The sequence below is a fragment of the Anolis sagrei genome, chromosome 4 (genome assembly GCF_037176765.1).
Source record: "Anolis sagrei isolate rAnoSag1 chromosome 4, rAnoSag1.mat, whole genome shotgun sequence".
NCBI classification, from domain to species: domain Eukaryota; kingdom Metazoa; phylum Chordata; class Lepidosauria; order Squamata; family Dactyloidae; genus Anolis; species Anolis sagrei.
Window position 1 is genome coordinate 76,161,530 of NC_090024.1, and position 27,702 is coordinate 76,189,231.

Sequence of the window (27,702 nt, forward strand, 5' to 3'; positions counted from 1 at the left end):
ATTTAGTGTGAACCATCTCTATGGCCACTGACATGATGCAAATAAAAATTGATTTTTGTCTGAGGAGATGGATTAGAGGTTTCTAGTAAAGTACCCCACCAAACTACAAATCCCAAGTTTCCACAGGCTGGAGTGATATAAAATCCACAAGTTTTCTACTGTAGCAAAGATTTAGGACATCTGTGTCAAGCTCAAGGCCCTTGACTCGAATCCGGCTAACTGTTATTTTACGTGGCCCTTCAGATGCTGAACTGCAAATCCAGTTTGTTCGGTTTAGTCAGCATAGTGGGGTTTGACTTTAGATCAGGCATGAGCAAACTTCGGCCCTCCAGGTGATTTGGACTCCAACTCCCACAATTCTGAATAACTGGTAGGCTGTTAGGAATTGTGGGAGATGAGTCCAAATCACCTGGAGGGCCAAAGTTTGCCCATTCTTGCTTTAGATACTAAGCTTATGAACATGATATCTGACTTTAAAATGTCCTTTAACCTTTCCCCAACCTCAGAGACACAAAAGCTGGTGGACTGCCATTCCCATTGTCCCCAATCTGCATGGTGGATGATCAGAAGTGATGGGAGTTGTTGTTCAATAACATCTGGGAACCCAAACTGAGGGGGGGGGGGAACCTAAAAAGCGCCAATTGTTATGTAAAAATATTATAGTTGGTTCTCTGTAGCCACAGAATTTCCATCCATGGATTCAATGGCCCTTTGAAGGCAACCATAAGGTTGATGTGGCCCTCAATGAAAATGAATTTGACATCTCTAATTTAGGAAATACCTTAGGGCCAAACTAGATACTGTGGACACTAGCATACAGGTGGTGCTAGCTGTCACTGGTAGAATCTGAATGCAGACCTGGGACATGTCTAAATGCACACTTAACCCTGAACAAGGGCAAATGAGGTCTGTGGGAGGTACATAATGCATAGAGCTGATTTGGGTTACTTTGATCTTGAATCGCATTAACATAAGTCGTGGGTTGCTTTGAAGTTTCTCCAAAAATGGAATTGGCCACACCTCTTTACATAGTCATCCCATGTTCCTGGACTTGAGCAACCGGGGACATGGGATAGCACTTACCATTCCCCTTTCAGTTCTCATCATACAGCTGAAATGACTTCTGGAATATGATTTTGGATTGTGTGGTTTTAATGTTTAGATGCTTTTAACTTTATGATTTTTGATTTATATGCTTATTTAATCTGTATGTTGGTTTATACGGCATTGAATTGTTGCCTATTTGTAAGCGGCTCTGAGTCCCCTTTGGGGTGAGAAAGGGTGGAGTATAAATATAGTAAATAAATTAATAGATAATAGCGACATCCACTGAGTATGAAATGTCTAATGACCATTGTTAGTCACTTGAAGTGTCATCGATCATGGTGCAAAGATGATCAAGAAAGGAAGCAAGAAAGAAGAGAGTGATTCCTCTTTTCTTTCCTCCTCTTTCCTGTTGACATCACTCCAGGTGACTATCCATGGCCACCAGCTATGTTCCACCTGGTGGTTGCTGCTGTGATGAGAACAAGAGGTGGATGGTAAGGGTGACTATGCCGCAGCCCGAAACCAGGTTCAGTGCCACTAGTTGGGCTGGATTCCTTCCTGTCTCCATAACAGCCCAGTGGTTTAAACCATCACAGGGTGATCTGAAATGTTGAACTTCAAATTGGCCCCAGGTTATTGAGTTCATATAGAGCTGTCCTGGGTCAGGAGTGGGACTGTTATTCATGGATTTTGGCATTTTTCCTGGCCAATAAAATCTCTCTCTTGGAAACTGTTATTTGCTAAGGGAGGGAAATACTATTAATAGCAGTAACAATGCCAATGCAAACAAATAGCAGCTTTGGAAGGCAAACACCAAGGTTTCACAACTCTAATCCTGATTCTCACCCATGGCTGCATGTAAGTGAAATGCAATCACAGGGCGAATTTCATGCAGTTATTGTGGAACAAGGTTTTGTGGAGAAGAGCATATTTCAGATAGTACAGGAAACAGACTGAAACAATGGTTACACAGAGACAGAAAGAGGTGAGCTGAGATACAGTGAGAGAACAAGCCCTCGAAATATCAGAAATGAAAGGAACGTTCTGGTAGTGGGACAAAAAACATTAATATAAGATATACTTGAGGCAAGATTAACTTATCTGTCCTTCTGGCACTAAAATAAGGTGAACCATACAATGGTTTGAATTAGCAACATGTACTGCAGGAAGCTGCTAACAATGAAGACCTGTGAACATAAAGTATCAGGAATGAATACAGACAACCATTTGTTATCAATTGAATTACCATCTGTATGCTTATAAAAAGCTAGTAACAATGTGATCATCTGTAAAGTTTAGCCAAATGATGGGGGAAATTTACTAGTCTCTGCATTCTCCAGATCCTTGAATGGCAACACCAGGGAGCAGTAAATTTTCCCACTGCTTGCCTGGACATTACAGATGACTAGGCCACTATTACCTACACCACATGAATTTTACTACAGATCTGCTATGATTTCTGACACTAAATATACATGGTGAACATTCTTGACACTGTACAAAAATGTCAGCTGCAGTTATACCAGGAGCCCTTTCACACTACACGGTTATAGTATCATGAATCCACATTGACTACCTGGCTCCATACTATGTAATCCTGAGATTTATGGTTTGGTGAGACATTCTAAACACGCCTCTTCCTAAATTGCATCTGATGAAGCAGACTTAAGTCTCTATAAGCTTATGCTTTCAAGTCATTTCTCTGAGACTGGATCTAATCTGCATCAGATAATCCACATTATCTGTTTTGAATTGGATTATATGAGTCTACACTACCATATAATCCAGTTCAAAGCAGATAATCTGGAATTTATATGGCAGTGTAGATCCAGGCTCGATAGTCTCAAAGATATTCAAGATCTCTTTGCAGATCTTACAAAGTTGCAATACCTTGGTCATGTCTTTACTGTTACAGCAAGTATATTGTGTTCCAATATACGGCCATGCAGCCCGGAAAAGTCACAGTAACCCAGTGGTTCCGGTCAAGAAAGCCTTCGACAACATATTGTGTTCCAGTTTAAATTATAGTAATAATGCCCAAATTGGAATCTAAACTTATTTATTACAATGTAAAAATGTTCATGCAAATTATTGTATTCTTTTGGGGTGCATGCCTCTTTTTCCATTTTCTTTGGGGGGGGGGGCAAATATATAAGTGGCCATTTTTTGCCTTCTTAATGCCTCTGCCACATTTTTCAAATTACATTGTCTCACAGCTGATGGGTTCATGTATACCCATTCTTCTACTAACATTCCCATGTATCCCATTTTACAGCATGTGAATGTATACCTTCCTTTTTGAAAAATGGAATTCATTTTACTTTCCCTCAGTCGCTAATAAACTTCCCATCATCAGTTTTGTTTCCTCTCCAGTTAAGGCCAGATGTCCTTCCATTTAGTCTTTTTTTTCTGCGGCAATTGTCTTGATCAGACTTGGGCTGGCTTTCTTCATGTCTTTCCGAGATCTGTGACTTTTCTATGATTAAAGGCTTGGTCTTAGCACCAGACCACAGATCCTAATTCCTTTCCTTTCTTTATTCATAAAGTCTCCATTGTTTTGTTTCCCTCCCCTTCAGTCCTCCCAACTCCTTGAGGCATCTTGAGCACAAACATAGTATCTCCTTTTTCTTTGGATATTGCTTTTTAATTTTATACACCTTTCAACAAATTTGCCTCATCTCAATAGAACACAACATCATGTCAGTCTCAGTTATTCAAACCTGCTGATCTTGAAAGTACAATGTGGGTCTCATTCCTTCATCCTAAACTCCATGTGGCCAAACATGTGCAAATAATGCTTTTTTAATGTCTGGAGACATCTGATTATGTCGACTTCTTTTATGTCTGCTGGATCGTAATGGGCAACAACTGCACTATAGAATGCCTCCGGCTTCTGTCCTATCCTTTCATAATCTGCCCATTTATTTTAATTTTTTAGATTTACAACACACAGAGAGAGAGAGAGACCATCCTACAAGATCTGGCTGCATTGTGTTTATTTGTTGCCTTGTTCAGAAAGTTGTCACGGTCTGTGAAGAATATCTTATGACATACAAAGACTACCTCCCCACCACAAAAAGGGCCACACGGGTTTTTTTGGCACAACATATGCAAAACTGAAAGAGATCCAGCAGTGCCATCTTGTGGGAATAGATAACATACAGGCCACAGTAATATTTGCTGCCTTGTTGCCATAAAGTATGAAATAATTTATATTTGTTCAAAATACAAATCCATTCCTCGTAAGCTACCTGAACATACATTTAGTTACTCACAAAGAAGACAATGCTCGTCTGTTTCAGTAGATCTTTCTTCCACTAAACTGTGGTGTGAAGAGCATTCTGTGAAATCCTGCTGCACAAATCTGAGGCTCCATCTACACTGCAGTATTAATACAGTATGACACTGGTTTAACTGCCATGGCTCAATGCTATAGAATCGTGGAATTTGACATTTGCTGAAGCATCAAGACTCTTTAGCAGAGAAGGTAAAAGCCCTTGCTCCCAGGATGCATTAATTCAAACTGCATTGATTCGACCAGGTAGATGCCACCTGGTTTCAAGTTTACAGTGCTGTAGAATGACATGATGCTGTAACGCAATTGTTTATTAATAGATGTAACTTTAATTCACTTATTTTTATTTCTTTCATTCTTTACAGTTATGCAGTCATGGAGTTTCCCTGAATCTTGCAAGCTTCAATGGGCAAGTGGTATCAGCTCTCTCAAGGGGAAAACTATCAGCATTATGAGGAAATTTGTTGTTGTTTCAACTACTACATCAAACTGTGGGGGGTTTTTTTGGGGGGGGGGGTGTTGGCAAAATGTATTACTAGTAGGTTCTAGACACCAGATCAAGTCTGGTTTTGAAAGCTAAGCAGGTGTAGTCCTTGTTACTACTTGAGTGAGAGGAAGCAACCAAATACCTGTCGGCAATATTTCAGAAAGGAACTGGCTAAACCACCTCTACTATTCCTTGCCTAAGAAAACCCTATGAAATTCATGTGGTTGCCATAAATGACCAGGTGATTTGAAGGCATATACACACTGGTCTGAACTTGCCTTCCTCTGAGGCTGAGAAAAAGTGGCTTTGGAGTTCCATGGCTGAACAGGGATTTGAAACCTGATCTCCTTGAGGTTCAATAATCAACCTTCAGTGCACTATGGCAGCGATATAAAATATCTTCTTACAAGCCTTCTTGTGCTGTGGCTGCCTGGTGAGGCCCATAGCAGCTAGTATGAGAACTGGAATAGTAAGTGTCGCTTTAAATAGTCTGCAAAACAGAAAATAAACCCTAAAAGGCTTAATTCTAAATCTGACTAGCTGAATTATATTTTGTTAAATTACACTTTTCTCCCATCAGATGTATTCTTTATTAATTTTTACGGATTTAAACCTATTCCCCCATTACATCAGATTTACAATTTTAATATGTTTCCTCTCCACCAATAAGCATTCCTGACTCTCTTTGGTATAACACAGTATAACATATAACCCAGGGACCATCGATACAGTGAACAACAACTGTGATCACATCGGTTAAAAATAATTCTATGGCAATCATGGGGATTGTTGCTCATTATCAGTTATGCTGTTCATAGAGATGCATATTTGGGAAGTCAGACATATACAGCAAAACATCACATATGAATTTGAATCAGTCCTAAGATTAGTGATAATTAATAGCTGCTAGATCTTCACAGTGTTTAAGGGCTTGTTTTGTCAGTTAATGTTATGGCATATTTTAAATAACTGCATTTCAATATGTATCAATATAACTCATGAATTATATCCATGTCCAAAGTAAATACTGGAGGTTTTTAACATCTAGACATATCTTCCAATAATAACCAATATTTATATATAATATCTGCAATCCGACTAGCATGAATATCAAGTTTTGAGGGTATAGCCATCTTGTCTAATCTAGTTTTCTTATTGTTAAATGATGTATTAAATATATTGTCGAAGGTTTTCATGGCTGGAATCACTGGGTTGTTGTAGGTTTTTTCGGGCTATATGGCCATGTTCTAGAGGCATTCTCTCCTGACGTTTCGCCTGCATCTTTGGCAAGCATCCTCAGAGATAGTGAGGCATTACTCACTACCTCTGAGGATGCTTGCCAAAGATGCAGGCGAAACGTCAGGAGAGAATGCCTCTAGAACATGGCCATATAGCCCGAAAAAACCTACAACAACCCATGTATTAAATAGTCCATGACTCAGGCACATTTGGTTCTCTGGGAATTTTTGGGTTACAATTCATTCTTCCCTTACTATTATCCTTATTCCCTAGGCTTCAAGGAAGTTTTTAAAAGCTAGGAAAGCAAAATGTTGTATACTTTGATTTACCGCATTTTAATACTGTTAATCTTCTAAACATTAATTTGGGTGTCTTAATATTTACTTCCATCATGTCTAAGTATGCCCAGATTGAGGGTTCCTGAGACCATCAATGAAAAGACATTGTGCAGCTATGCTGTGCCCCCCTCCCCTTCTCTTTAACAGATTTCTGTGTGAAGAAAAATGGTGCAGGAAGTGACAGCAAACATGGGAGGCGGAGAAAACAATGACATCTGGACATTCACCCACACACCGTATACAATTTTGTGAATGAGACAGAGCTGTATCAGGAATGACTGCCTACAAAAGCAATTTTCAAAAAGATAGCCATGTTAGTCTGTTTCACATATTAAAAGGAGGGGAAAAACTGGGGAGTCTGTGGATTAGAATCCACTTCGTCCAATGCATTAATGGAGTACAATATTCAAGCCTCAGATATAGATAAGCAGAGTTAAGACTTTTTGCGGAGTGGGATAAAAGTGAAATGAGCAACAGAAAAACATTGTTGTAACAATTGTTGAAGCATGTAAGAAATCAGTGAGCGTTTGTGTGTCAACTGTAAAATAAGATGCATGAAGCTGTTTGGTTGGGCTATGCCCAGGGAGCAGGCTGAGCCCTGGACTTTTGGATGCTGTTACATTTTTCTGGCTCGAGCTATGTAAGTGCTTGAAGAGAAGCAGAGAGAAACAGAGAGAGACAGAATTTGGAGTGTGCTCTCGCTTCATGAGCTGCTGAAGGAGTTTATCCACATTGACAAAAAAAGACTATTTTAAATAAAAGGACATTATGTGGGTTGATGCAACTGATCACATTGTACATATGTTGTTCTGAACTATGAAGAGTAAACTACTTGTTTTTTATTGTTCACCTGTGTGGCATATTTTCTTTCTCTGGCAAGGCAATGTGTGGATTGATCAAACATGAACTACACATGGTTTATTTTTATATTATGCCACAACATTGACCTGGAGCAATTTTATTCAATTCAATTCAATTCAATTAGGCGATCCCTCGTTGGACGAGTAAGATGGTCTTCCATCATGGGTTTCCTTGACAAGCGGAGCAATTTTAACACTGGTCTGGAAGCATGCCTCCTGACAACTTACTTTGAGTAGATGTTGGTTTTGTTGGGTAGGACTTTAACTGTGATGGCTCAATGCTATGCAATCATAGGAATTGTAGTTTAGTGAGGCACCAGGACTCTTGCAGAGAGGGCTAAAGTCCCTGTAGATCTACAGTTCCCATGATTCCATAGGATGGAACTGTGTGAGTTATAGTGATGTGAAATTGACAAGGCCAAGATTCAGTTACCTGCCAAAGGAGCACCCTGCTACCTTGAAGACCAGATTTTCATGCAAACTGGGTTTGAAGGAGACAGCAATGGAGGTTTATTACAGGCTCTGAAAGGATGCCTGATGCAGAGTCTGCACACAAAAGGATTGACCATGAAACATGCAGTGCAGTACAAAACATTTTATTCTCTTTGACAGTAATTCAAAATACCACCACCCCCTCCCCTAATTGATCATAAAGCTGGCCTAGCCAGGATCCAGGTCTTTGTTGGCTGGGGAATCCTCTTGATGTCAGAAGTGATCAGAGTTTCCTCCATGGTGGGAAAAATGAACAGGTTTCATTTGTTTAAAGTCAGAGTTGTTTGGAATGTGTGCCCTGAAAAGTGGGACAGACAGGCAAAATGTGTTGAGGCAATATGATTAAATTATTTACCAAATCCGATTTGAACAAAAGGTGAGCTTCAGAGAACGCAGTGGGATCAGTGCAATCTAAATCATACAGATTTAATCTATATGTTGCTGATGTTTGGCAGTGATTCATCTCTGGATTTCCTCGGGAGAAAATTTACTCGATAGAATTAACTTCTCAGGTTGGCATTGTCTCCTCCTGAATGACCCACCTCAAAGCAGGTGGGGAGCCCGAAAAGCCCCGAAGGGACACACACAAGCATGATATATTATTTGAGTTTTTCACAGAAAGCAAGCACTGGATTGCAAAAGCACCTGTATGATCTCCCACTCCAGTGCATCTTAGTTTTTTTTTACATGCAACTCCTGGAACGATTCCATCAGCGCTGCCTCCGGAAAATCCTGCAAATCTCTTGGGAAGACAAGCGGACAAACGTCAGCGTGCTGGAAGAAGCAAAGACCACCAGCATTGAAGTGATGGTCCTCTGCCATCAACTCCGCTGAGCCGGCCACGTTGTCCGGATGCCTGACCACCGTCTTCCAAAGCAGTTGCTCTACTCTGAACTTAAGAACGGAAAATGGAACGTTGGTGGACAGGAAAAGAGATTTAAAGATGGCCTCAAAGCCAACCTTAAAATCTCTGGCATAGACACTGAGAACTGGGAAGCCCTGGCCCTTGAGCACTCCAGCTGGAGGTCAGCTGTGACCAGCAGTGCTGCAGAATTCGAGGAGGCACGAGTGGAGGGTGAAAGAGAGAAACGTGCCAGGAGGAAGGCGTGTCAAGCTAACCCCGACCGGGACTGCCTTCCACCTGGAAACCAATGCCTTCACTGTGGGAGAAGAAGCGGGTCAAGAATAGGGCTCCACAGCCATTCTTTGAAGAATGGATGACATCTACACCAGAAGGCAAAGGACTCTTTGAAGATTTTGGGAAGTCCACACATCTGGGGGAGGGGGGACGGAGGGACGGGCGGGGCACAGGGTGATCAAATGTATCTGTCCTCTCACTTCTTGTTTCATGCTCTTCATCTCACCCACTCTTCTTCTTCTATCTCCTCCTATCTATACCCTCTTTACTATTTTTTTTCCTTTCTCTCATTTTGTATATTTGTTTTTACTTGTAAATGAAAAATCCGCACAATAAAAACTATCTCAAAAAAAGAAGAAAAAAAAGAATAGGGCTCCACAGCCACCTACGAATCCACAAGGAAACCCATCATGGAAGACCATCTTACTCGTCCAACGAGGGATCGCCTAAGTAAATAAGTTTTCTTTAATATAAAACATTTATTTTTTAAAATTTAAACTAGTTGGGGGTTTTAGATATCATTTTTATGTATATTTGTTTTGTGTTATTGACACTGTTGTTGTTTTATAAATGCCTATGTATATTGTTGTACTTATCTGTTTACAGCACTAATGAGTGCTTTTGTAAGCCGCCCTGTGTCCCTTTTGGGAAATGGTGGTGGGCTATAAATAAAGTTATTATTATTAACATATATTGGAGATCCCAGTGGGTTATAACCATGTACGTTTCATAAGTGATCCTTTTTAAAAGACAGATGGATAGTTAGAAACAATGAGTGAAACTCCTTTTGTTAGGGAATTTGTAGACAGGCATTTTATCTGGGATTAGTGGGCACAAATTTCCTCTTCATGTCCCTTCAGGTTTTGTATCGGTAAAGGTTAGCTCATCCCCTCTGGAATGTGTAGTTCCCTGGCCGGACTATTGGAAATCAACTCCATTTTGGGGAGGGGAAAATGCTATTATTTCAATATTTTGAAACTTCATAAAATGTAAAAAAAATATAATAAAATTCATATGTAATTTCAGAATTCATGTTGAGTCCATCTTTTGGGGAGGGAAGGGTCAATTTTTTGATAACAAAACTGTATCCATTCTTCAATGCAGAAGTACACTCCTAATGATCACAAGTATTTCTATAAAATATATTGCTTGATATACAAGTGATGTCATCTGCTTACAAGAATAAAATTGCAGATAGAAATCAGAGACAAAACACTTACAAAGCAAAGAGGTTTGAGGTGGGAGCAGAACATAAAAATCAATTGGAGAGGACACTGCTGTTTGAAAATGTGAATATTCTTGAAAAGCAAAGGTGTGTGTCTGTGTTGGGATGTAAAGTGGGCATTTATCAAGATCTTTTTGAATTATTTTATATATTTGATCTTGGTGTTTCAACCTGCAAAACACTTCAATTTGTATTTTAGGAAAAAATGCTATTGTTTTGGAATCATTTAAGGATACATTTTGGAAAATGTGGTGTTGGCCAATTGCAATGAAGGAACAATTCTGAAGCCCAATGGATCATGTAGGATTAGACACTTTAATTGTTTTAACAGTGGAAAAGTAAGGTTCACCCAGAGTGGGGAATACACAATCACCAGATGTTGGATTGCAACTGACATTAGTCCTTATTTATTTCTGTTGGAAATAGCAATCTTCTACAAGCCTCCTATACTAGTTGTTATGTACAGTATATAATTCAGATTGCTTGCTGTATTATATATGTATGTTTTGATATGCAGCTTCCTTAACTCTATGTTGTTTGAGGTTGTGAGAGAGACTGCAGACCATGTGATCAGATCTGGGCCTATTCATACTGAGGCTCCATTTTAGAAATCAGTATAGTATTGTGTTGTGTTATATTTTATTGTATAGTCATTTTCATTAGGCATTAGGCATAAGACAGAGAAGAGAATGAAACAGAATGCCTTAGAGAACTTACTGTTTAAACTTTCAACTGATAAACAATGTACCTGTATGCTGAATACATAAAGTTTGTAAGAAAATCAACTATGTTATTTTTTTAAAAGACTGCTTATTTTTTGTCTCATGAGAACATTATTTAAAACCAATGTATTTTATGGGAGAGTAGATTTTGGGGGGGGGGGGGGCAACTGAAGCAAAACACTCCTGAAGATCTTCCATTTATTTTGTGCATTGTCATATCTTTGTTCCTAATAGTTCAGACAGATAACCAGGTATATCAGTCTAACAACTGAGAAACCTAATTGCCTTGAAGCAATACTAGTGGATATATACCGCTAAAGAGAAAATTCACTCAAACGAGTTTTTAGTTTTTCTCAGGAAGATCTTTATTTTACAAAAAGGTTATGATTTTCCAAATGGTAGTGACTGCCAATTAATCTCCAAAAGGTCACGCTTCCAAAAGGCTTTGAAGAGTCTGGTTTTCCAAAAGGTTATGATCTCAATGGTCATCCTTTTCCCAAAAGGTTATGCCTTTCCAAAAATTTCACCCTATGCTGAAGAATTATAGGAGGGGCACATATTCCCTGTGTTTTCTTTAGACCTTGAATACAGTAACTGTTAATTCCCTAAAGGTGTTAAAGATTACTAGAGTGCAAATGTTGTATATTTTCCATCAGATATTTAAAGTTGCTGTGGAAAAGTCTATTTTGCTGTTTTACAAGAGGAACTGGCTTTTCTGGAAGAATGAAAATTCAAATGGAATGTAAATCTTTGGAATTATGGTAATTTGCCATAAATACAGAGGAGTGGCACCAACAGAGGGCAAGGACAACTAGAAGTAACTTCAAAGGCATAATCTGCTTATGCACATTTTTTTCATAATGATGATGACACTTTGGGTTTGAAAGTTTCCAAAATTTCTAAATGAGTGGATCAAAAAAAAATGCATCTATGTAGCCCTTTAACACAAACGAGATCCCAAACTGATGCAACAGACTCTCATTTAAAGGGCACTCAATGAGGACTGATAGATGCTGGATAAGTGTAGTTTCTGACTGCTTGAAAGTTTCTATTAAAACTTGGGCTAAATAATACTATACCTCATACTTTACCACATCATGAACTCTATGTTGCCATGATAGTACTATTGAAAGAAAGACACATCTGACTTAATGTAACACAATTTTATAATATTATAATATTGTATCTTACTGTTCCCTCAGCGACAGCAAGAGCATCCCTCTGGGCAGCTAAACCAGGAAATCCCAATTGGATGGTCCCCCATGAGGGTCTCCCTCCAAGAGCAAACCAAGTATGGGCAACTTGGAAGTCCTTGAACAGACTCAGAAGTGGAGTGGACAGATCAAAAGACAACCTGGCAAAATGGCACTACCTAAAAGAATCCTCCACCTTGTGCGACTGTGGAGCAGAACAAACAATTCTGCACCTGTTTGCTTGTCCACAATGCCCTGCCTTGTGTACAGAGGAGAAGTTGTTTAACGCTACAGACAATGTGGTTGCTGTTGCCCAGTTTTGGTCAAAAATTATTTCGCTGATTGTGCTCCTTCTATTTTTATCAATTTTATATTTATGTATGCAATGCCTTTGAAACGCAATAAATAAAATGGTATTATAAAAACACAGCTTTGTCAATGCAGTATGCAATTTTAGTTAAACAGCAGTCAACAAACCTTTGCCGTTTGCTTGACAACTCCAGTTGCTTGTTTTCTGGTTAACTGAGAGTCTACTGTACAATGATGAGACAGCAAGAAGGAATAGAAGACCCGGAGCTCCAAGGAAGAAAATACAATACCTTCTGCAACTGGACTGTTTCCACAATGGAATTTTTATATTTTATAGAAAATTCAAAACTAATATAAAATGAGGGAATTGTCCAATAACAGCTGAATGACCCTTTTCTTAATGTTTTATTAGAGAACTTTTGAAAACTGGTAGCTTCAGGTCATGACATGGGCTGGTCCATGAGGTCATGAAAAGTCGGAAGCGACTGAACAAATAAACAACAATAACCCACTGTGAAAAGCTTTGGCTTCCCATATCCAGTAAACAGAATATGGGGAAAATGAGATTGCCACAGGTCACTTTGCTAAAATTCATAATCCGTCATTCAGGGAGCATCACCCTTCTTTGTCCATTAATTCTGTATCCACGGATTCAACCTTCCACGTCTTTAAAAGGTTTTAATTCAAAAATCCAGAAAGCAAATGAGTGATCCAATACAACAGCCAGCAGAGTGATCTTGTCTGCTGTGGACTCTGGAATGTGTCCAGAGGAGGGAGACTAAAATGATCAAAGGTCTGAAGAACAAGCCCTATGAGGAGCGGCTTAAAGAGCTGGACATGTTTAGCCTGAAGAAGAGAAGGCTGAGATGAGAAATGATAGCCATGTATAAATATGTGAGAGGAACTCATAGGGAGGGAGCAACCTGGTTAACTCATGAATTTTAACTGGTTAACCAAATCCCCATGCTAAGTCTATGAAATTGCACCTGCAGAAAAACCATCAAATGCACTGGAAGCATATCTTGTCTGTGATTGAGAGTTTTTTTCCGAATGTGAAGAAACTTCTTTAAATGAAACATGCCAGTTACCCTTTGTAGTCTTTTACCTAAGTCATTGCTATCTTAAATGCTGGTTATAAGTTTTAATCCATGTTTAATCAGTTTTATCTGCTGGGTTGTTGTAGGTTTTTTTGGTCTATATGGCCATGGTCTAGAGGCATTCTCTTCTGACGTTTCGCCTGCATCTATGGCAAGCATCCTCATAGGTAGCGAGATCTGTTGGAACTAGGGAAAAGGGTTTATATATCTGTGGAATGACCAGGGTGGGACAAAGGACTCTTGTTTGCTGGGGCTAGTTTTATCTGCTGTTAATTCCACCCACGTCATGTGTTTTAATCCATTTTGGCTATTTTTGGCCTTACTAACTTTGCATACCTTTTACAGAGCAATAAGGGTCTTTGGATTGTATTAAAAATGTTGTTGTTGTGTTATCAAACTACTCTTCATGATTTGCTAAAAAAAAGTTTCAACACCCACCCCCACCCTGTAATGTGGTGTTCAAACTGCATTAGCCAGGGCTTAAAAGCTGGGACACAAACTCTGCCGCGCATGCGCGTCCCACCGGCTCGTCTGTTATGCAGCCCACGCGGAGGGGTGGGGAAGAGGGCTCGGGCCCCGTTGCGTCACCAGCGCCAGCGCGCGAAGCAGGAAGGGCGTGGCTTAAAACTTTCCATCGTCAGACCTGCGATGCCTTCCTCTCGCCTTGGTGCGGCTGTTCCTTTAAGGCAGCAGGGACGGAGCAGCAGCGGCGGCGCCGTGCGCCTGCGCAGCAGAGTCTTGACCTCGCGCTCCGTCCGCTGCGCTGCTCGTGACTACTTCTTCGTGTTGTTGTTGTTTTTTTGAAAAAGAGGGGGAGGGGAGGAAAGAGGGGGGGGAGCTGCCGTTTGGCATTCGGTTCTTATCGCTGAGGCGGCCGTTGCCATAGCGACCCCGCGTCGGACGGGCCCGGCCTAGGAGGCCATGGAGGAAGACCCTGGAGCAGCTGCCGCCGCTTCGGCTTCTGAAGTGACGGAGATCCGGGTCCCCGGCCCGCAGCCTCTGCGGCTCCTCGAGTGGAAAGTCTCAGCCGGGGCGGCGGTGAAAATCGGCTCGGTGCTGGCGGTGTGCGCGCCTATCGCGGCCTCTGAGGCGCGGGGCCCGGAGCGGAAGGTCAAAGCGGAGCGGCCTGGCGTGGTGCGGGAGCTGTGCGCGCGGCCGGGACAAGTCATCCCGCCCGGGTGAGTCCGGAGGAGAGGAGCGGAGGGAGGGAGGGAGGGCAGCCGGGGCGGGACTAGGCCTCGCCGCGCAGCTCATCTGAGCAAGCACCACAGCACTCGCCCCATCCCTGGCGCAGGAAGGAGGAGGAGGAGGAGGGAGGGAGGGCGCCAAGAACGGCATCAGCCCGCCCCTCCTCCCCCGCCCTCTCGCGCTCGCCCTGACTCTGGAGAAGGAAGCCAGCTTCCTTCCCCCTACCTCCGCCTTTCGCAGCCTGGGAGGGATCACGAGGGGGTGTCAGAGGGGGCGCCGAAGACTATCAGAAAACAGTATTTCATGCGGGTTCTGTGGGAGAATTTTGGTCCAATTCTATCCTTGGTGAAGTTCACAATGCTCATTGATTGTAGGTGAACTATAAATCCCAGCAACTACAACTTCCAGTATCCGCTGGGTAATGGAGAAAGGCAGGGAGTTTCAGGAAAAACATCTATTTCTGTTTTATTGACTATTCTAAAGCCTTTGACTGTGTGGATCATAATAAATTGTGGCAAGTTCTTGGTGGTATAGGTATACCAAATCACCTTGTCTTTCTCCTGAGGAATCTGTATAAGGACCAAGTAGCAACAGTAAGAACTGAGCATGGAACAACGGACTGGTTCAAGATTGGGAAAGGCGTATGGCAGGGTTGTATACTCTCACCCAACCTATTTCTGTTTTATTGACTATTCTAAAGCCTTTGACTGTGTGGATCATAATAAATTGTGGCAAGTTCTCCGTAGTATGGGGATCCCAAGCCACCTTGTCTCGCTCCTGAGGAATCTGTACAAGGACCAAGTAGCAACAGACTGGTTCAAGATTGGGAAAGGCGTACGGCAGGGTTGTATACTCTCACCCAACCTATTCAACTTGTATGCAGATCACATCATGCGATGTGCAGGGCTTGAAGCATGCAAGGCTGGGGTGAAAGTTGCTGGAAGAAACATTAACAACCTTAGATATGTAGATGATACCACTTTGATGGCTGGAAGTGAAGAGGAGCTGAGGAGCCTTCTAATCAAGGTGAAAGAAGAAAGTGCAAAAGCTGGGCTGCAGCTAAACATCAATAAAACCAAGATTATGACAACAAGAATGATTCATAACTGGCAAATAGAGGAAGAAAACATGGAAGCAGTGACAGACTTTGTATTTCTAGGTCCAAAGATTATTGCAGGTGCAGACTGCAGCCAGGAAATCAGAAGACGCTTACTTCTTGGGAGGAGAGCAATGACCAATCTCGATAAAATACTGAAGAGTAGAGACATCACATTGGCAATGAAGATCCGCATAGTAAAAGCAATTGTATTCTCCATAGTCACCTACGGATGTGAGAGTTGGACCATAGGGAAGGCTGAGCAAAGGAAGATAGATGCTTTTGAATTGTGGTGTTGGAGGAAAATTCTGAGAGTGCCTTGGACCCCAAGAAGATCCAACAAGTCCATACTTCAGGAAATAAAGCCCAACTGCTCACTGGAGGGAAGGATATTGGAGGCAAAGATGAAGTATTTTGGACAGATAATGAGAACACAGGAAAGCTTAGAGAATACAATTATGCTGGGGGAAATGGAAGGAAAAAGGAAGAGGGGCCAACCAAAGGCAAGATGGATGGATGGCATCCTTGAAGTGACTGGCTTGACCTTGAAGGAGCTGGGGGTGGTGACAGCCGACAGGGAGCTCTGTCGTGGGCTGGTTCGTGAAGTCACAAAGAGTCAGAAGCGACTGAATGAATGAACAGCAACCATGCAACTTCCAAATGACAATATCAGCCCTCCCCCCAATCAAAGAGCATTCTGAACTCCACCAACGATGGAATTGAACCAAATGTGGTACACAGAACTCCCCTGACCAACAGAAAATACTGAAAGACTTTAGTGGCCATTGACATTGAGTTTTGGTTGTAGTTCACCTACATCCAGAGAGCACTGTGCACTCAAACAATGATGGATCGGGACCAAACTTGGCACAAATACTTAATATGCCTAAATGTGAACACTGGTAGAGTTTGAGTGAAATAGATCTTGACATTTGGGAGTTGTAGTTGCTGGGATTTATAGTTCACCTACAATCAAAAAGCATTCTGAACCCAGCCCACAATGGATGTTTACTAAAATTGGCACACTACCTACATGGCCACCATTGAATGTTGGTGGGGTTGGAGGGGGCTGTTTTTGAATACTGGGAATTGTAGTTCCCCAACACCAAAAAAAGAAGAGGACAGGTGGAGATATTTTCAGTCTTTTCTGTCAAAGGGGTTCCTAAGACCATCAGAAATATATGTTTCGGATGGTCTGTGGAGCCCCCTCTGAAACCCCCCTCACAACTCCCCCAGAGGTCCCAACCCCCAGGTTGAGAAACACTGTGTTAGACTCAAAAATAACTCAGGTGGGGTGATTCCACCATAAATACTTTATAGCAGAGTACCAGAATTAAACTCTTTAACCAGCAGAAACTTACATGTAGTCACATGTAAGTTTCTGCTGGTTAAGGAGTTTACATGCTGGAATAGGCTTCTATTCTTCAGGATGGCTTGGGATTGCAGAGTCAGATCTTAGGTTCAAAAGTATTTTATGAAGTAATGCTAAGTGTCCATTGACCAGAAGCTGGTCACTTGGAGTGCCTGTGGTGTCGCTGTGAGAAGGTCCTCCATTGTGCATATGGCAGGGCTCATGATGCATTGTAGTAGATGCATAGTCTGTGGTTTGCTCTTCTCCACACTCACATGTTGTGGACTCCACTTTGTTGCCCCATTTCTTATGATTAGTTCTGCATCTTGTGATGTCACAGCACAGCCAGCTCAGTGCCTTCCAGATCGTCCACTCTTCTGTGTGCCCAGGAGGGAGTTTCTCATCTGGTCTCAGCAACTGATTGAAGTGCTGGTTTTTAGCCTGCCACTTTTGGACTCTTGCTTGCTTAGGTTTTCCTGCGAGTTTCTCTAGATCCTAGGAAGCATTTTTTTTGGTTTAAGGCATTGGCATGCTGGCTGATATCCAAACAGATGATGGGCCAAAGATGTCAATGCCCTGGTCCTTTCATTGTTGGCTGCTACTTCCTGGCAGATATCAAGTGGTGCGATGCCAGCTAAACAGTGTAAGTTCTCCAGTGGTGTGGGGCGCAGACATCCTATGATAATGTGGCATGTCTAATTAAGGGCCACATCCACTGTTTTAACATGGTGAGATGTTTTCCGCACTGGATATGTATATTCAGCACCAGAGTAGCCAAACACAAGGGCCTTGAAGTGAAAAGAAATACATTCTTGATATAAAAGTTCTTGGAGATAACTAGGTTACTACATCTTCTCTTTTAAAGGAGGTAAAAGGTAAAAAGTCCATACATTTTGCCTAGAGAGAGATAAAAATGTGTCCTTACTGGAGGGAAGAAAAAGGCAGAAGAGACTGAAAAGGGGGGGGGGGACACGCATATTGGAGTATACGCCCCCCCCCTCTTGTGGGAAAGCTTGATTCCACAACCCCTGTTATAATGAGCCCTCCTCTGCAAATAACGTGCTTCTCCTTTATCTCACCCGAGTTTTTAATTAGTGTTTAATCAGTTTTCTTTTAATTATTACATGTAGCCCACCCATTGTCGCTGTGTTTGTGCTTATTGTAATTTTATATTGTTATGTATTCACGTGTTTTATGTAATTTTGATGTTGTTTATTGTTTGTGTTTGCGTTTTACTCTGTTGTAATTTGTTGTTTGGGCTTGGCCTCATGTAAGACACCCCGAGTCCCCAACGGGGAGATGGTAGGGGGTATAAAGTTTATTATTATAAAAATGGTGTAGAGACCACATTGTTAACCCAGTGCAATAACACTTAAAAGAGGAAGTTCCCTCACAGAATTCCATTACTGTATCATCAGAGTGGGAGAAGACAGTAGCTAGCAGGAAGAGTAAAGACAAAGCCCTTTTTGGGAAACTTGCATAGGAATGTGTCGGGAGGAATCCCTCAGCTTAGTCCTGTCTCTAGCCTAGCTACTCATTGACATCTAGAAAGTTGATGACACAACAAACTTGTACAGTCCAGGAATGAAACCCAACACAGAGATATGCTGGACCACTCTAACAACTACCATGTCTGACTACACAGAGAAGCCATGAAATCCACAAGCATGTGGACAGTTTCAATAGAAAGGAGGAAACCATGAAAATGAACACAATCTGGCTACTACTATATATAAAAAGCCCCTCTAAAACCTGGACAGTAAATCAAAAGCAACAGGGGAATTCCAGACAAGAAACAATCAGGGCCAGTTAACACCTCCCAACAAAGAATTTCCCGAGGCAGGAAGCAACCAGGCTTTGAAGCTGCAAGGCTATTCAATGCGAATCAAGCTGGCCAATTGCAACATTCACACTTGCCTCAAGCAGACAAGAGTTCTTTCTCCCTCCCAGGACATTTCACAGATATATAAACCTCACTTGCCTAGTTTCAACAAACCCCTCAACCTCTGAAGATGCCTGCCATAGATTTGGGCAAAATGTCAGGAGATCATGTTTCTGGAACATGACCATACAGCCTGGAAAACTCACAGCAACCCGACCACAGTATTATAGTAATCATAATAATAAGATTTATTTGTATCCCACCCTATCTCCCCATTGGGGACTCAGGGCGGTTAACAATATACAGCCGCAAGTGTTCAGTGCCTTTAGTAAATTAAATAATGACACATTAAACATTGACCTCAGACAATAAAAAAAACATTACAGCAAGTTAGACAGCACATGATGGTAGAGGTTGAGCATCCCTTTCCCTGAAGTTGTTGGGATTGGAAGTGTATTAGGTTTTTTACAAACAAATTACAAACACCAAACTTACAAACGACTCCTAGTTAAGTACAGGGCTGAGACAGCACCAAGTGAGAGAAATCTGCCCCTCGGAAGGGAAATTCATAGCATCGGCCCAGACTGCTTGCTACAGCGGGTCCCACAGTACACTCGAGCGAGAACTCTCAGATCTAGTGGGGAAAGGTTGGTGTTGAGTTAAGGTCCGTGGTTCCCTTAGGTTAAAGATTTCCAGAGAGGCATTTTTTTCAGGAGTAGCACCCCTCCTTGGGAATGCTCTCCCAGAGGAAATTAGAGCAGTGCCCTCTCTGTTGGAGTTTAGGAGGAGCCTTAAAACATATATGTTTAAGGAAGCCTTTGACTGAACTCAGGACTTAGAAAATTGAGAAAGAACCTGATATATTTAGGGTTGGTTTAAAAGTTTTAATGTTTTATTATAGTTTAATGTATGTATTATGACATGTGGCAGAAACTACTATTTGGTTTTAAATGTTTTACCTTTTATTATGCATGATTTTATCTAAATTTCTTAAATTATTATTATTGTTATTATTCACTCCTGAAAGAGTTACCGTGTGTGTGTGTGTGTGTGTGTGTGTGTGTGTGTGTGGAGTTACACCTAAAAAGTGCCTGTTCCGAATTACAAACAAATTCAACTTAAAAACAAACCTACAGAACCTATCTTGTTCATAACTTGTAGCTTGTATTTGCATGTATAGATATAAATTTGGAAATGGAACACAAACCTAAACATGGGCTTCATTTGTGTTACATCTTTCTACACACTATATGCACATAGCCTGAAGATAAATTATATTTGTGTATATGATTATCTTCATGCTATGTGCATACAGTGTGTAGAAAGATTTTTTAAAAAAATCATGTGCATGAAACAGAGTTTGTGAAAAGAGAACCACTGGAAAGCGAAAGGGTCACTATCTCAATCATCCATATGGATAATTTTGGAATATTTCGGAATTGTAGATAAAGCATGCTCAGTTTGCATTATCACTCCACTGTAACTGTATGGTTTTGTCATATGGAATTATGGCAAGTATTGCACTTTGTTGTTGTTTAGTGCCTTCAAGTTGTTTCTGACTTAATGGTGACTCTTAAGAGAACCTGTCACTTGGCAAAATTGGCCCAAGAGGAGTTTGCTGTTCTCTTGGTTTTAGAGAGTGTAGCTTGCCTAAGGCCACCCAGTGGGTTTCCCTAGCCAAGCAGGGATTTGAACTATGGTCTCCAGAGATATAGTTCACTATTCAAACCACAATGCAGTCTATTGTAGTCCAGGGAATGGCATTTCTCAGCCAGAGAATTCTAGTACTTAACCAAACTACAACCTTTGGTATTACATAGGAAGAAGCCAGGGTAATTAAAGTGGAATCATGGTGCTGTGATTGCATTATTTGAATGGGATTCATTTACCTGGAATTTCTTTTGGCTTTGCACAATGCTTATGATATCCTTTTGTCTCCTCTTACATGAATATGCCACAGTGAGAAAAAAGGTTGGGTAGCATGAGAAAAACAAAACTGAAAATGGCAGTCAGCTATCTCCAGAGAGATGACAAAGCAAACCCCTGTCTATCACAGTGGCTGCATTCTGGTAAAAGGGATGGGGTTTGGACTGGGATTCACTGCATAGCACTGTACCTATAGTACTGAAGCATCTAAAATCTGACATAAGAATCCAACCATTATTTATTAATATAACCTAAACATATAAATTGCTCATCTTTTGCATCTTAATCATTTTTCATTTCTGTATTTGTAATGACTTAGTCTCTTTTACATCATGGAAAGCTTCTTGTTAACAGTCAATCCTGTTGCAAGTATTTTCCAATTGTATTTTTCAATCTGTTCTAATTGAATTAAACTGATTGTAGCTCTCACGGTGTTGTCTACACAAAGTTTTTTCTGATTGCAAATTTCTGTAAGGGATGATTAGCTAAGTGTACTTTAACTATTTGGCCAAGCAGGTAAAATACTCTAAAAACATATGTCTATATGTTAACTGGTTCTATATGATAATGTTACTGGTAATGTTACTTTTGTTTTAATAATTCTATGGTCCCTTCTACACATGCCAGAAATCTGAGAGGAATTGGGATTTTAAATCCCACTTCCTCTCAGGATGGAGGCCACATAGCTGCCCCAAACCCTGGGATTTTGCAATGAGGGTGGTGGCTAGATGCTCTTTAGTGCTGATCTGTGATCAGCTCAGGTAGTCAGGGGCACTGCTGGCCTGCCCCTCCCTGGTTACCAGCAGAAGAGTCCAAAAAGACCTGAAGCCTTTCTCTCTCCTTCCCCACTCCTTTGTAAGAGCCAAAATACAACTGGGAGGGGAGGGGGATTCATCCTCCAAGACCCTCTGAGTAAATTTGGTTCATTCCAGTTTGAAGTGGCTTAACCTGAATCTTCATCTGGTTGCCTCAGGCTCATCCAACTTCATTTGGATGCCTCAGGCTCATCATGCCCAAGTTTTAGGGCAGTGTAGAAAGGCTCTATATTTGGGGAAAGGATGATTTGCACCAAGGGAGCAAGGAAACACACACTGAGGCCGAGCTTAACTATCCCACCAATTTGGTTTCCTCACAGCAACTCTGGTGTCCATGAAATCCCTGTTAAAATGGCATAGAGCAGTAGTGGCGGTGGTAGCAAATGTAGTAATCTTTGAATAATAAGCTACAAGAATGCTTTATTCTCAAATATGGAGAGCTGACTGTATCACTATTGTGCTGTGAATGTAATATAACATTTTATGAAACCAGTTTTTATCTAAATCAGATTTCTGCTTTCCCTTCCAGGGGTGTTCTGGTGAGATTGGAAGCATGCAGCCATCCTGTTGTTATGAAAGGCTTATGTGCAGAATGTGGCCAGGATCTGACACAGTGAGTACTGCTTCTTGGCATTGGACATGATTTGATCATATTTTAAAACTGAGGACTGTGACCATTATTCCCTCCTCTAGAATGAAGATGGAGTTAAGCCTATTCAAACTCCATTAGAGCTAGAAATAACTGGTCAAGATAGTGACCTGTATATGTATTAAAAACATTGATTGGTATCTGTTTCAGCAACACAACACTGCAAAATGCAAGAGTTTGAGCATAAGCGGTAGGGAATACATGGACATTAGGAAGTGCTTCCTAATGTTCAGGTGAAATCTCCTTTCCTGTACTTTGAACCCATTGCTCTGAGTGGTAGTTTCCAGGGCAGAAGAAAAGAAGCCTGCTTCCTCTCCCTTATGATAGCCTTTCAGATATTTATACATTGGTTTCATCAAGAGAAGACCAAGAACATGATAAATATTTAAGCATAAGCATATTGCCTTATATTTTCCATGACTTACATGTGAGCGACTCTGGGAACTTTTTAGGTCAAAGAGAATGAAATAAATGTCACAGGACTGACGTAGTATCTAAAATAAATCTTGGGGTACAGATCTTGTGTTATATATTCTAGTACAGAGGTTTCAAAACTGTGTCGCAACACGTAGTGTATCGACTGCAGACTATAGATGTGTCACATGAACATAAAGCTGGACATTCATCAGTTGATAGCAGCACATCATGTTCATCCTTCTTGTTTAGCCTTATTGTAATTAAAGAAAATTGTTCCCAAAAGCCTCTATGTCAGGGGTCCCCAAACTAAGACCGGATCCGGTCCCCCAAGGTCATTTGCCTGCCCCCTCTCTAAACGTTATACTTAGGGTCACCCTAAGTCTGAAACGACTTGAAGACATGCAACAACAACAATCCTAATTCACTTGATTATCTCATCAGCCAAAAGCAGGCCCATACTTCCAATTGAAATACTGGTAATTTTATGTTGGTTAAAATTGTTCTTCATTTAAATATTGTACTTTAAATACTGTAATATGGTTTTGCACTACAAATAAAATATGTACAGTGTGTACAGGAATTCATTCATTTTTTTTAAAAATGTAGTCTGACATCCCCCCCCCCCCCCATTTAAAAGGTTGAGGACCCCTAATCTATGTGAAATAATCAATAAACCATATGTTTTCATGAGATATTTTGTATCCCCATAGATTTCATTATTACAATTCATGTATCTGTCCCTATCTCTGGTTTAACTTTTGGTTTGCTAGTAAAACTAAATTACCATGTTGCAAAATGATGCAACTGTAAAAACATGTCAACAACATAAAAAGTTTAGAAACCCCTGTTTTAATACAATGTTGATTCACTGATCTTCTCTGAACAATCTCAATTTTGCTTACTAAATTTTGTTTTGTGTTTTTTTTTTAATCAAGTTTCTACAGCAAAATACATTTTGCTTGGCTTTACATAATGCTTATTGAACTTTCCCCATAGTGAGCAGAGAAACCGATCCTAACTCTTCCTTCTTTACTGCTTCCCATTTACAGTGTAGCATTCTGGACATTGAAACATTCATATGTAATTCAGAGATCATAGTATAAGTAACATTTAAGCATGAATACTTCTCATTTGCTTTGAAGCATACAAAACCGATGGTATGCTGTTTATCTGGTTCTTCGGTCTTTCAATTAAGTATGATGTGCATTTATGCACTTCAGTTCGCTTGACCTATATGTTAAATAAAGTGGTTATGAAAATTAATACCACAGTAAATCAATTAACCTTCTTAGGTTTTTAGAAATTTTATTATTACATTTGTCTAATATATTTCTTTCCTTCATTGATTTTAGGTTACAAAGCAAGAATGGAAAACAGAATATGCCAGTATCCACAGCAACTGTATCAATGGTTCATAGTGTCCCAGAACTGATGGTTAGCTCTGAGGCAAGTACACTCCCACTGTTTTTCTCTCATTTTCAACAGATGTCCAAAGGTCAGCTGATTTAACTGGAAGAATTTCTTGTGCAGCATGCATGTATATGATGCACCAATTTGTTTAAGCCAGGTTTTAATTAGAAAGCAACTCTAGAATTTCAAAGCATATATATTCTGTTGAGCTACTGACAAGTTTTTTGAAAATACTGTCAGTCTGATGTTTTTAGAAAAGGTACTTAGAAAGCCTTATTAGATATCAGACAACTTAAGCCACTTCCTTCATAGAAAACTGTACTGAACATACTAGTTGAATTTGAGATTAAACTTTTATAGGATTGGTTTGATAGAATTCTATGAATAAACTACAAGACGGTTTACAGGTCAAAATCACTCAAATCCATACTGATTTTGATGCTGTAGTTGCTATACATCCAGCAGATTTATCTTTGTTTCTCCTTATCCTGTATTATTAGATACATTTGTGCAGCCTGAGATTGTGGACAGGATCCTTGAAGAGATGAGAACTACCATGTAAATACTGGACTCATTCCAGAGGAGGGCTGAGTGGGGATTCCTCACTGCAGAAAAGTTTCCTTTGTGCCTGAAATAGGCACAAAGGAAACTTTACTGGGGGGAGGGGGGAATATCAACCATGATATCCTTCTGACCTGCCTTTCTAGGGTGGGACTTGGTTTACAATGGGTTCTGCTCTTCTTTGAGGGATACACTGACATATTGATATCTGATTCCCTAGTTTTTGTGTCTCTTAAAGTTCAGTTTTGACTCCCATGCTGTTTAACATACACTTGAAACTGCTGAGACAGATTATGCGAGAGTTCCTGTGTTTAATAGCATTAGTATGTTGATCATGTTCTAATTTATCTCTACTTTCTGCCAGATTCAAGGGAAACTGTTTCTGTAGATATTAGGGCTATGCAGAAAATGGTTTCTGTTTCAGATGCCAGGTCTATTTTATAAGATTTGTCTATATGAACACAGAGAGAGCACCGCATTCTGGGAAATGTAGTCTGGGAAGGTGAGGACCACTGTGGCAGAGAATTCAAGAGGCTCTGCTCAAAACCACATTTCCCAGAATTCTGTTCAGCATCAGAAAGCCCCAATTAGGATAGGGGAGAGCTATTTTCTCTCCAAAGCATTAGCCACACAGCCAGTCGCACAATTTACAATTCCAATACATTATTAAATCTGGAAAGAGGACTGATAGTAAGCAAATCTGTGCTATTTATTTACTGTGTCAGGAGCAAACCAAGCAGTTGTATTGCATTACAATGAAAAAAACCCCCACAAAATTTGCAAACTTGGCATTCTATTAAATGTCCTTTGACCAGTAGCTGGCTACTTGGAGTGCCTCTGGTGTTGCTATAAGAAGGTCCTCCATTGTGCATGTGGCAGAGTTCAGGTTGCATTGTAGTAGGTGGTCTGTGGTTTGCTCTTCTCCACACTCATGTGTCGTGGACTCCACTTTGTAGCCCTATTTCTTAAGGTTGGCTCTGCATTTCGTGATGCCCCAGAACGCAGTCTGTTCAGTGCATTCCAAGTCTCCCAATATTCTGTGTGCCCAGGAGGGAATCTCTCATTTGGTATAAGCCATTGATTGATGTTCTGGGTTTTAGCCTGCCACTTTTGGACTCTCACTTGCTGAGGTGTTCTGAACTGGAAGGAAATCTCTAAGTTGAAGTTCTTTGGTTATGTTGTGTTATGTGTCATTTGGAGACATTCAAGGGGATTTCTTTTCTGTGTCAGGAGCAACTTGAGAAACTGCAAGTCAGTTCTGGTGTGAGAGAATTGGCCATCTGCAAGGATGTTGCCCAGGAGACACCCGGATGTTTGATGTTTTATCATCCTTGTGGAAGGCTTCTCTCATGTCCCCGCATGGGGAGCTGGAGCTGACAGAAGGAGCTCAACCCGCTCTCCCCAGATTCAAACTGCTGACCTGTTTATCCCATTGTGCCACTGGTGGCTCTAAAGTGGTAGCTGTTGTGGCTTTTAAAAAAAAGGGGGGGAACAGCTGTTGTAGCTTTTTAAAAAAATTATCAAAACTTTTAAAAATTCTCAAAAATCAGTAGATGTACAAATCTTTCTGAAACTTGGGGGGGGGATTATTCCCTGTTATCTTGTGTCATTGTATAGAAAATTCAAGGAGATAGCTCTTGTGGTTTTTTAAAAATGTAGACTACAAAAACTTCAAAAATTTCCCAAAAGTCCGTGGTTGAGTGAAACATTCTGAAACTTGGTGGGCTAACAGTGGTAAATCTTTGCTTCGATTATTGCATGTTTCAACCCGATAATTCTAAAAATGAGGGAGAAAGGAGCCCCAGAAGCTTACCCGTTTATGCAATTACTTAACAAAAAAAGTAACCAAAAAGTAGTTACCTCATTATAGTTCTGACACAAACCCCATCCAATTTTGGAAATATTTTAGAAATGATTCCCCCACCCCCAATTTAGTAATGAATACTGAAACTTTTTTTCATTGATCACACAGTCCTAGTAGGGTCTGTTGTCAATAATGGGCTAGGAGAGAACAAACAAATTTAAATGTAATCCAGAGAAGACAGGTCTTCTCAGTAAGTCAGAAGACAGATCAGAAAATCAAAGTTCAACATGTGGTGAATGAGGTGGCACTTCCCCTAAAATTTCAGTTTCTGAGCTTGGATTTACTCCTGAACTAAGTACACTAAGCCTTGTTTTAGGTGGTTGCCATGATTGCATTTGCACATCTAAAACTCATTCAGTGACTGCATCATTTGGAGGTGTCAGGTTGTGACACATGCCTTGTTTACATTCCATTTGGATTACTGTAATGCATTCCAAATGGGCCTGGATTTGGAAACACTTCGGAAATTTGTATTGTTGTGTTTTTCTTTTCTTTTCTTTTGTATGTTTGGAGATCTCTGCAGCCCTTCCAGGATCTTGTGAGCAGAAAATTTGCCCAAAATCTAATGTAAAGTCACCTACCTAAGAGTACATAGAGAATTACAAAAATAGCTTAGAGCAGAGGTTTTCATACTGAGGGGCTCTGCAGTTCCCTCCTCCCTTCCCCTCCCCCTTTCCAGGCTTCCCCTCTTTTTTCCTGCTCCTCGTCCTCCCTCCTGCCCCAACTTCCTTGTTGCCAAAAGCCTTTTTCCCTCCCACCGCTCTGGAGGTGTTTTAATTGTGCTTTTCCTGCAAGGCAAATGGGAGTTGAACTAGATGGTCCCTGGGATTGCTCCTATTATTATTGACACAAAAGCACAGTACTTCACAGCAAACGAGATCTATATGCTGGATTTCATATTACAAAATCACAAGTCGGACGCTTCCCAAGCGTCTAGGACCGTGTGATGTATTTTCGAATGATGCGCGCAGATCCAAGTAAGGTGGCCTTTTGCAGCTGACAGATTGTGATTTTATCGATGTTTATTGTTTCCAAATGCCGGCTAAGATCTTTTGGCATGACACCCAGTGCGCCAATGACCACTGAGACCACCAGTACAGG

The 27,702-nt window shown here is 40.8% G+C and overlaps 1 protein-coding gene across 1 annotated transcript in view; it reads left to right on the forward strand.

Annotated features, from left to right (window-relative positions):
• Positions 1–14,023: 14,023 nt before the first annotated feature.
• The window catches only part of CTDP1 (CTD phosphatase subunit 1), a 48,879-nt gene continuing 35,200 nt past the window's right edge, over positions 14,024–27,702 (forward strand). The window contains exons 1-3 of the mRNA XM_060774941.2: positions 14,024–14,620; positions 22,230–22,313; positions 24,119–24,212. Of these exons, the coding sequence (XP_060630924.2) occupies positions 14,364–14,620; positions 22,230–22,313; positions 24,119–24,212 (435 nt within the window). The 5' untranslated portion in view covers positions 14,024–14,363. The remainder of the gene's footprint in view (positions 14,621–22,229; positions 22,314–24,118; positions 24,213–27,702) is intronic.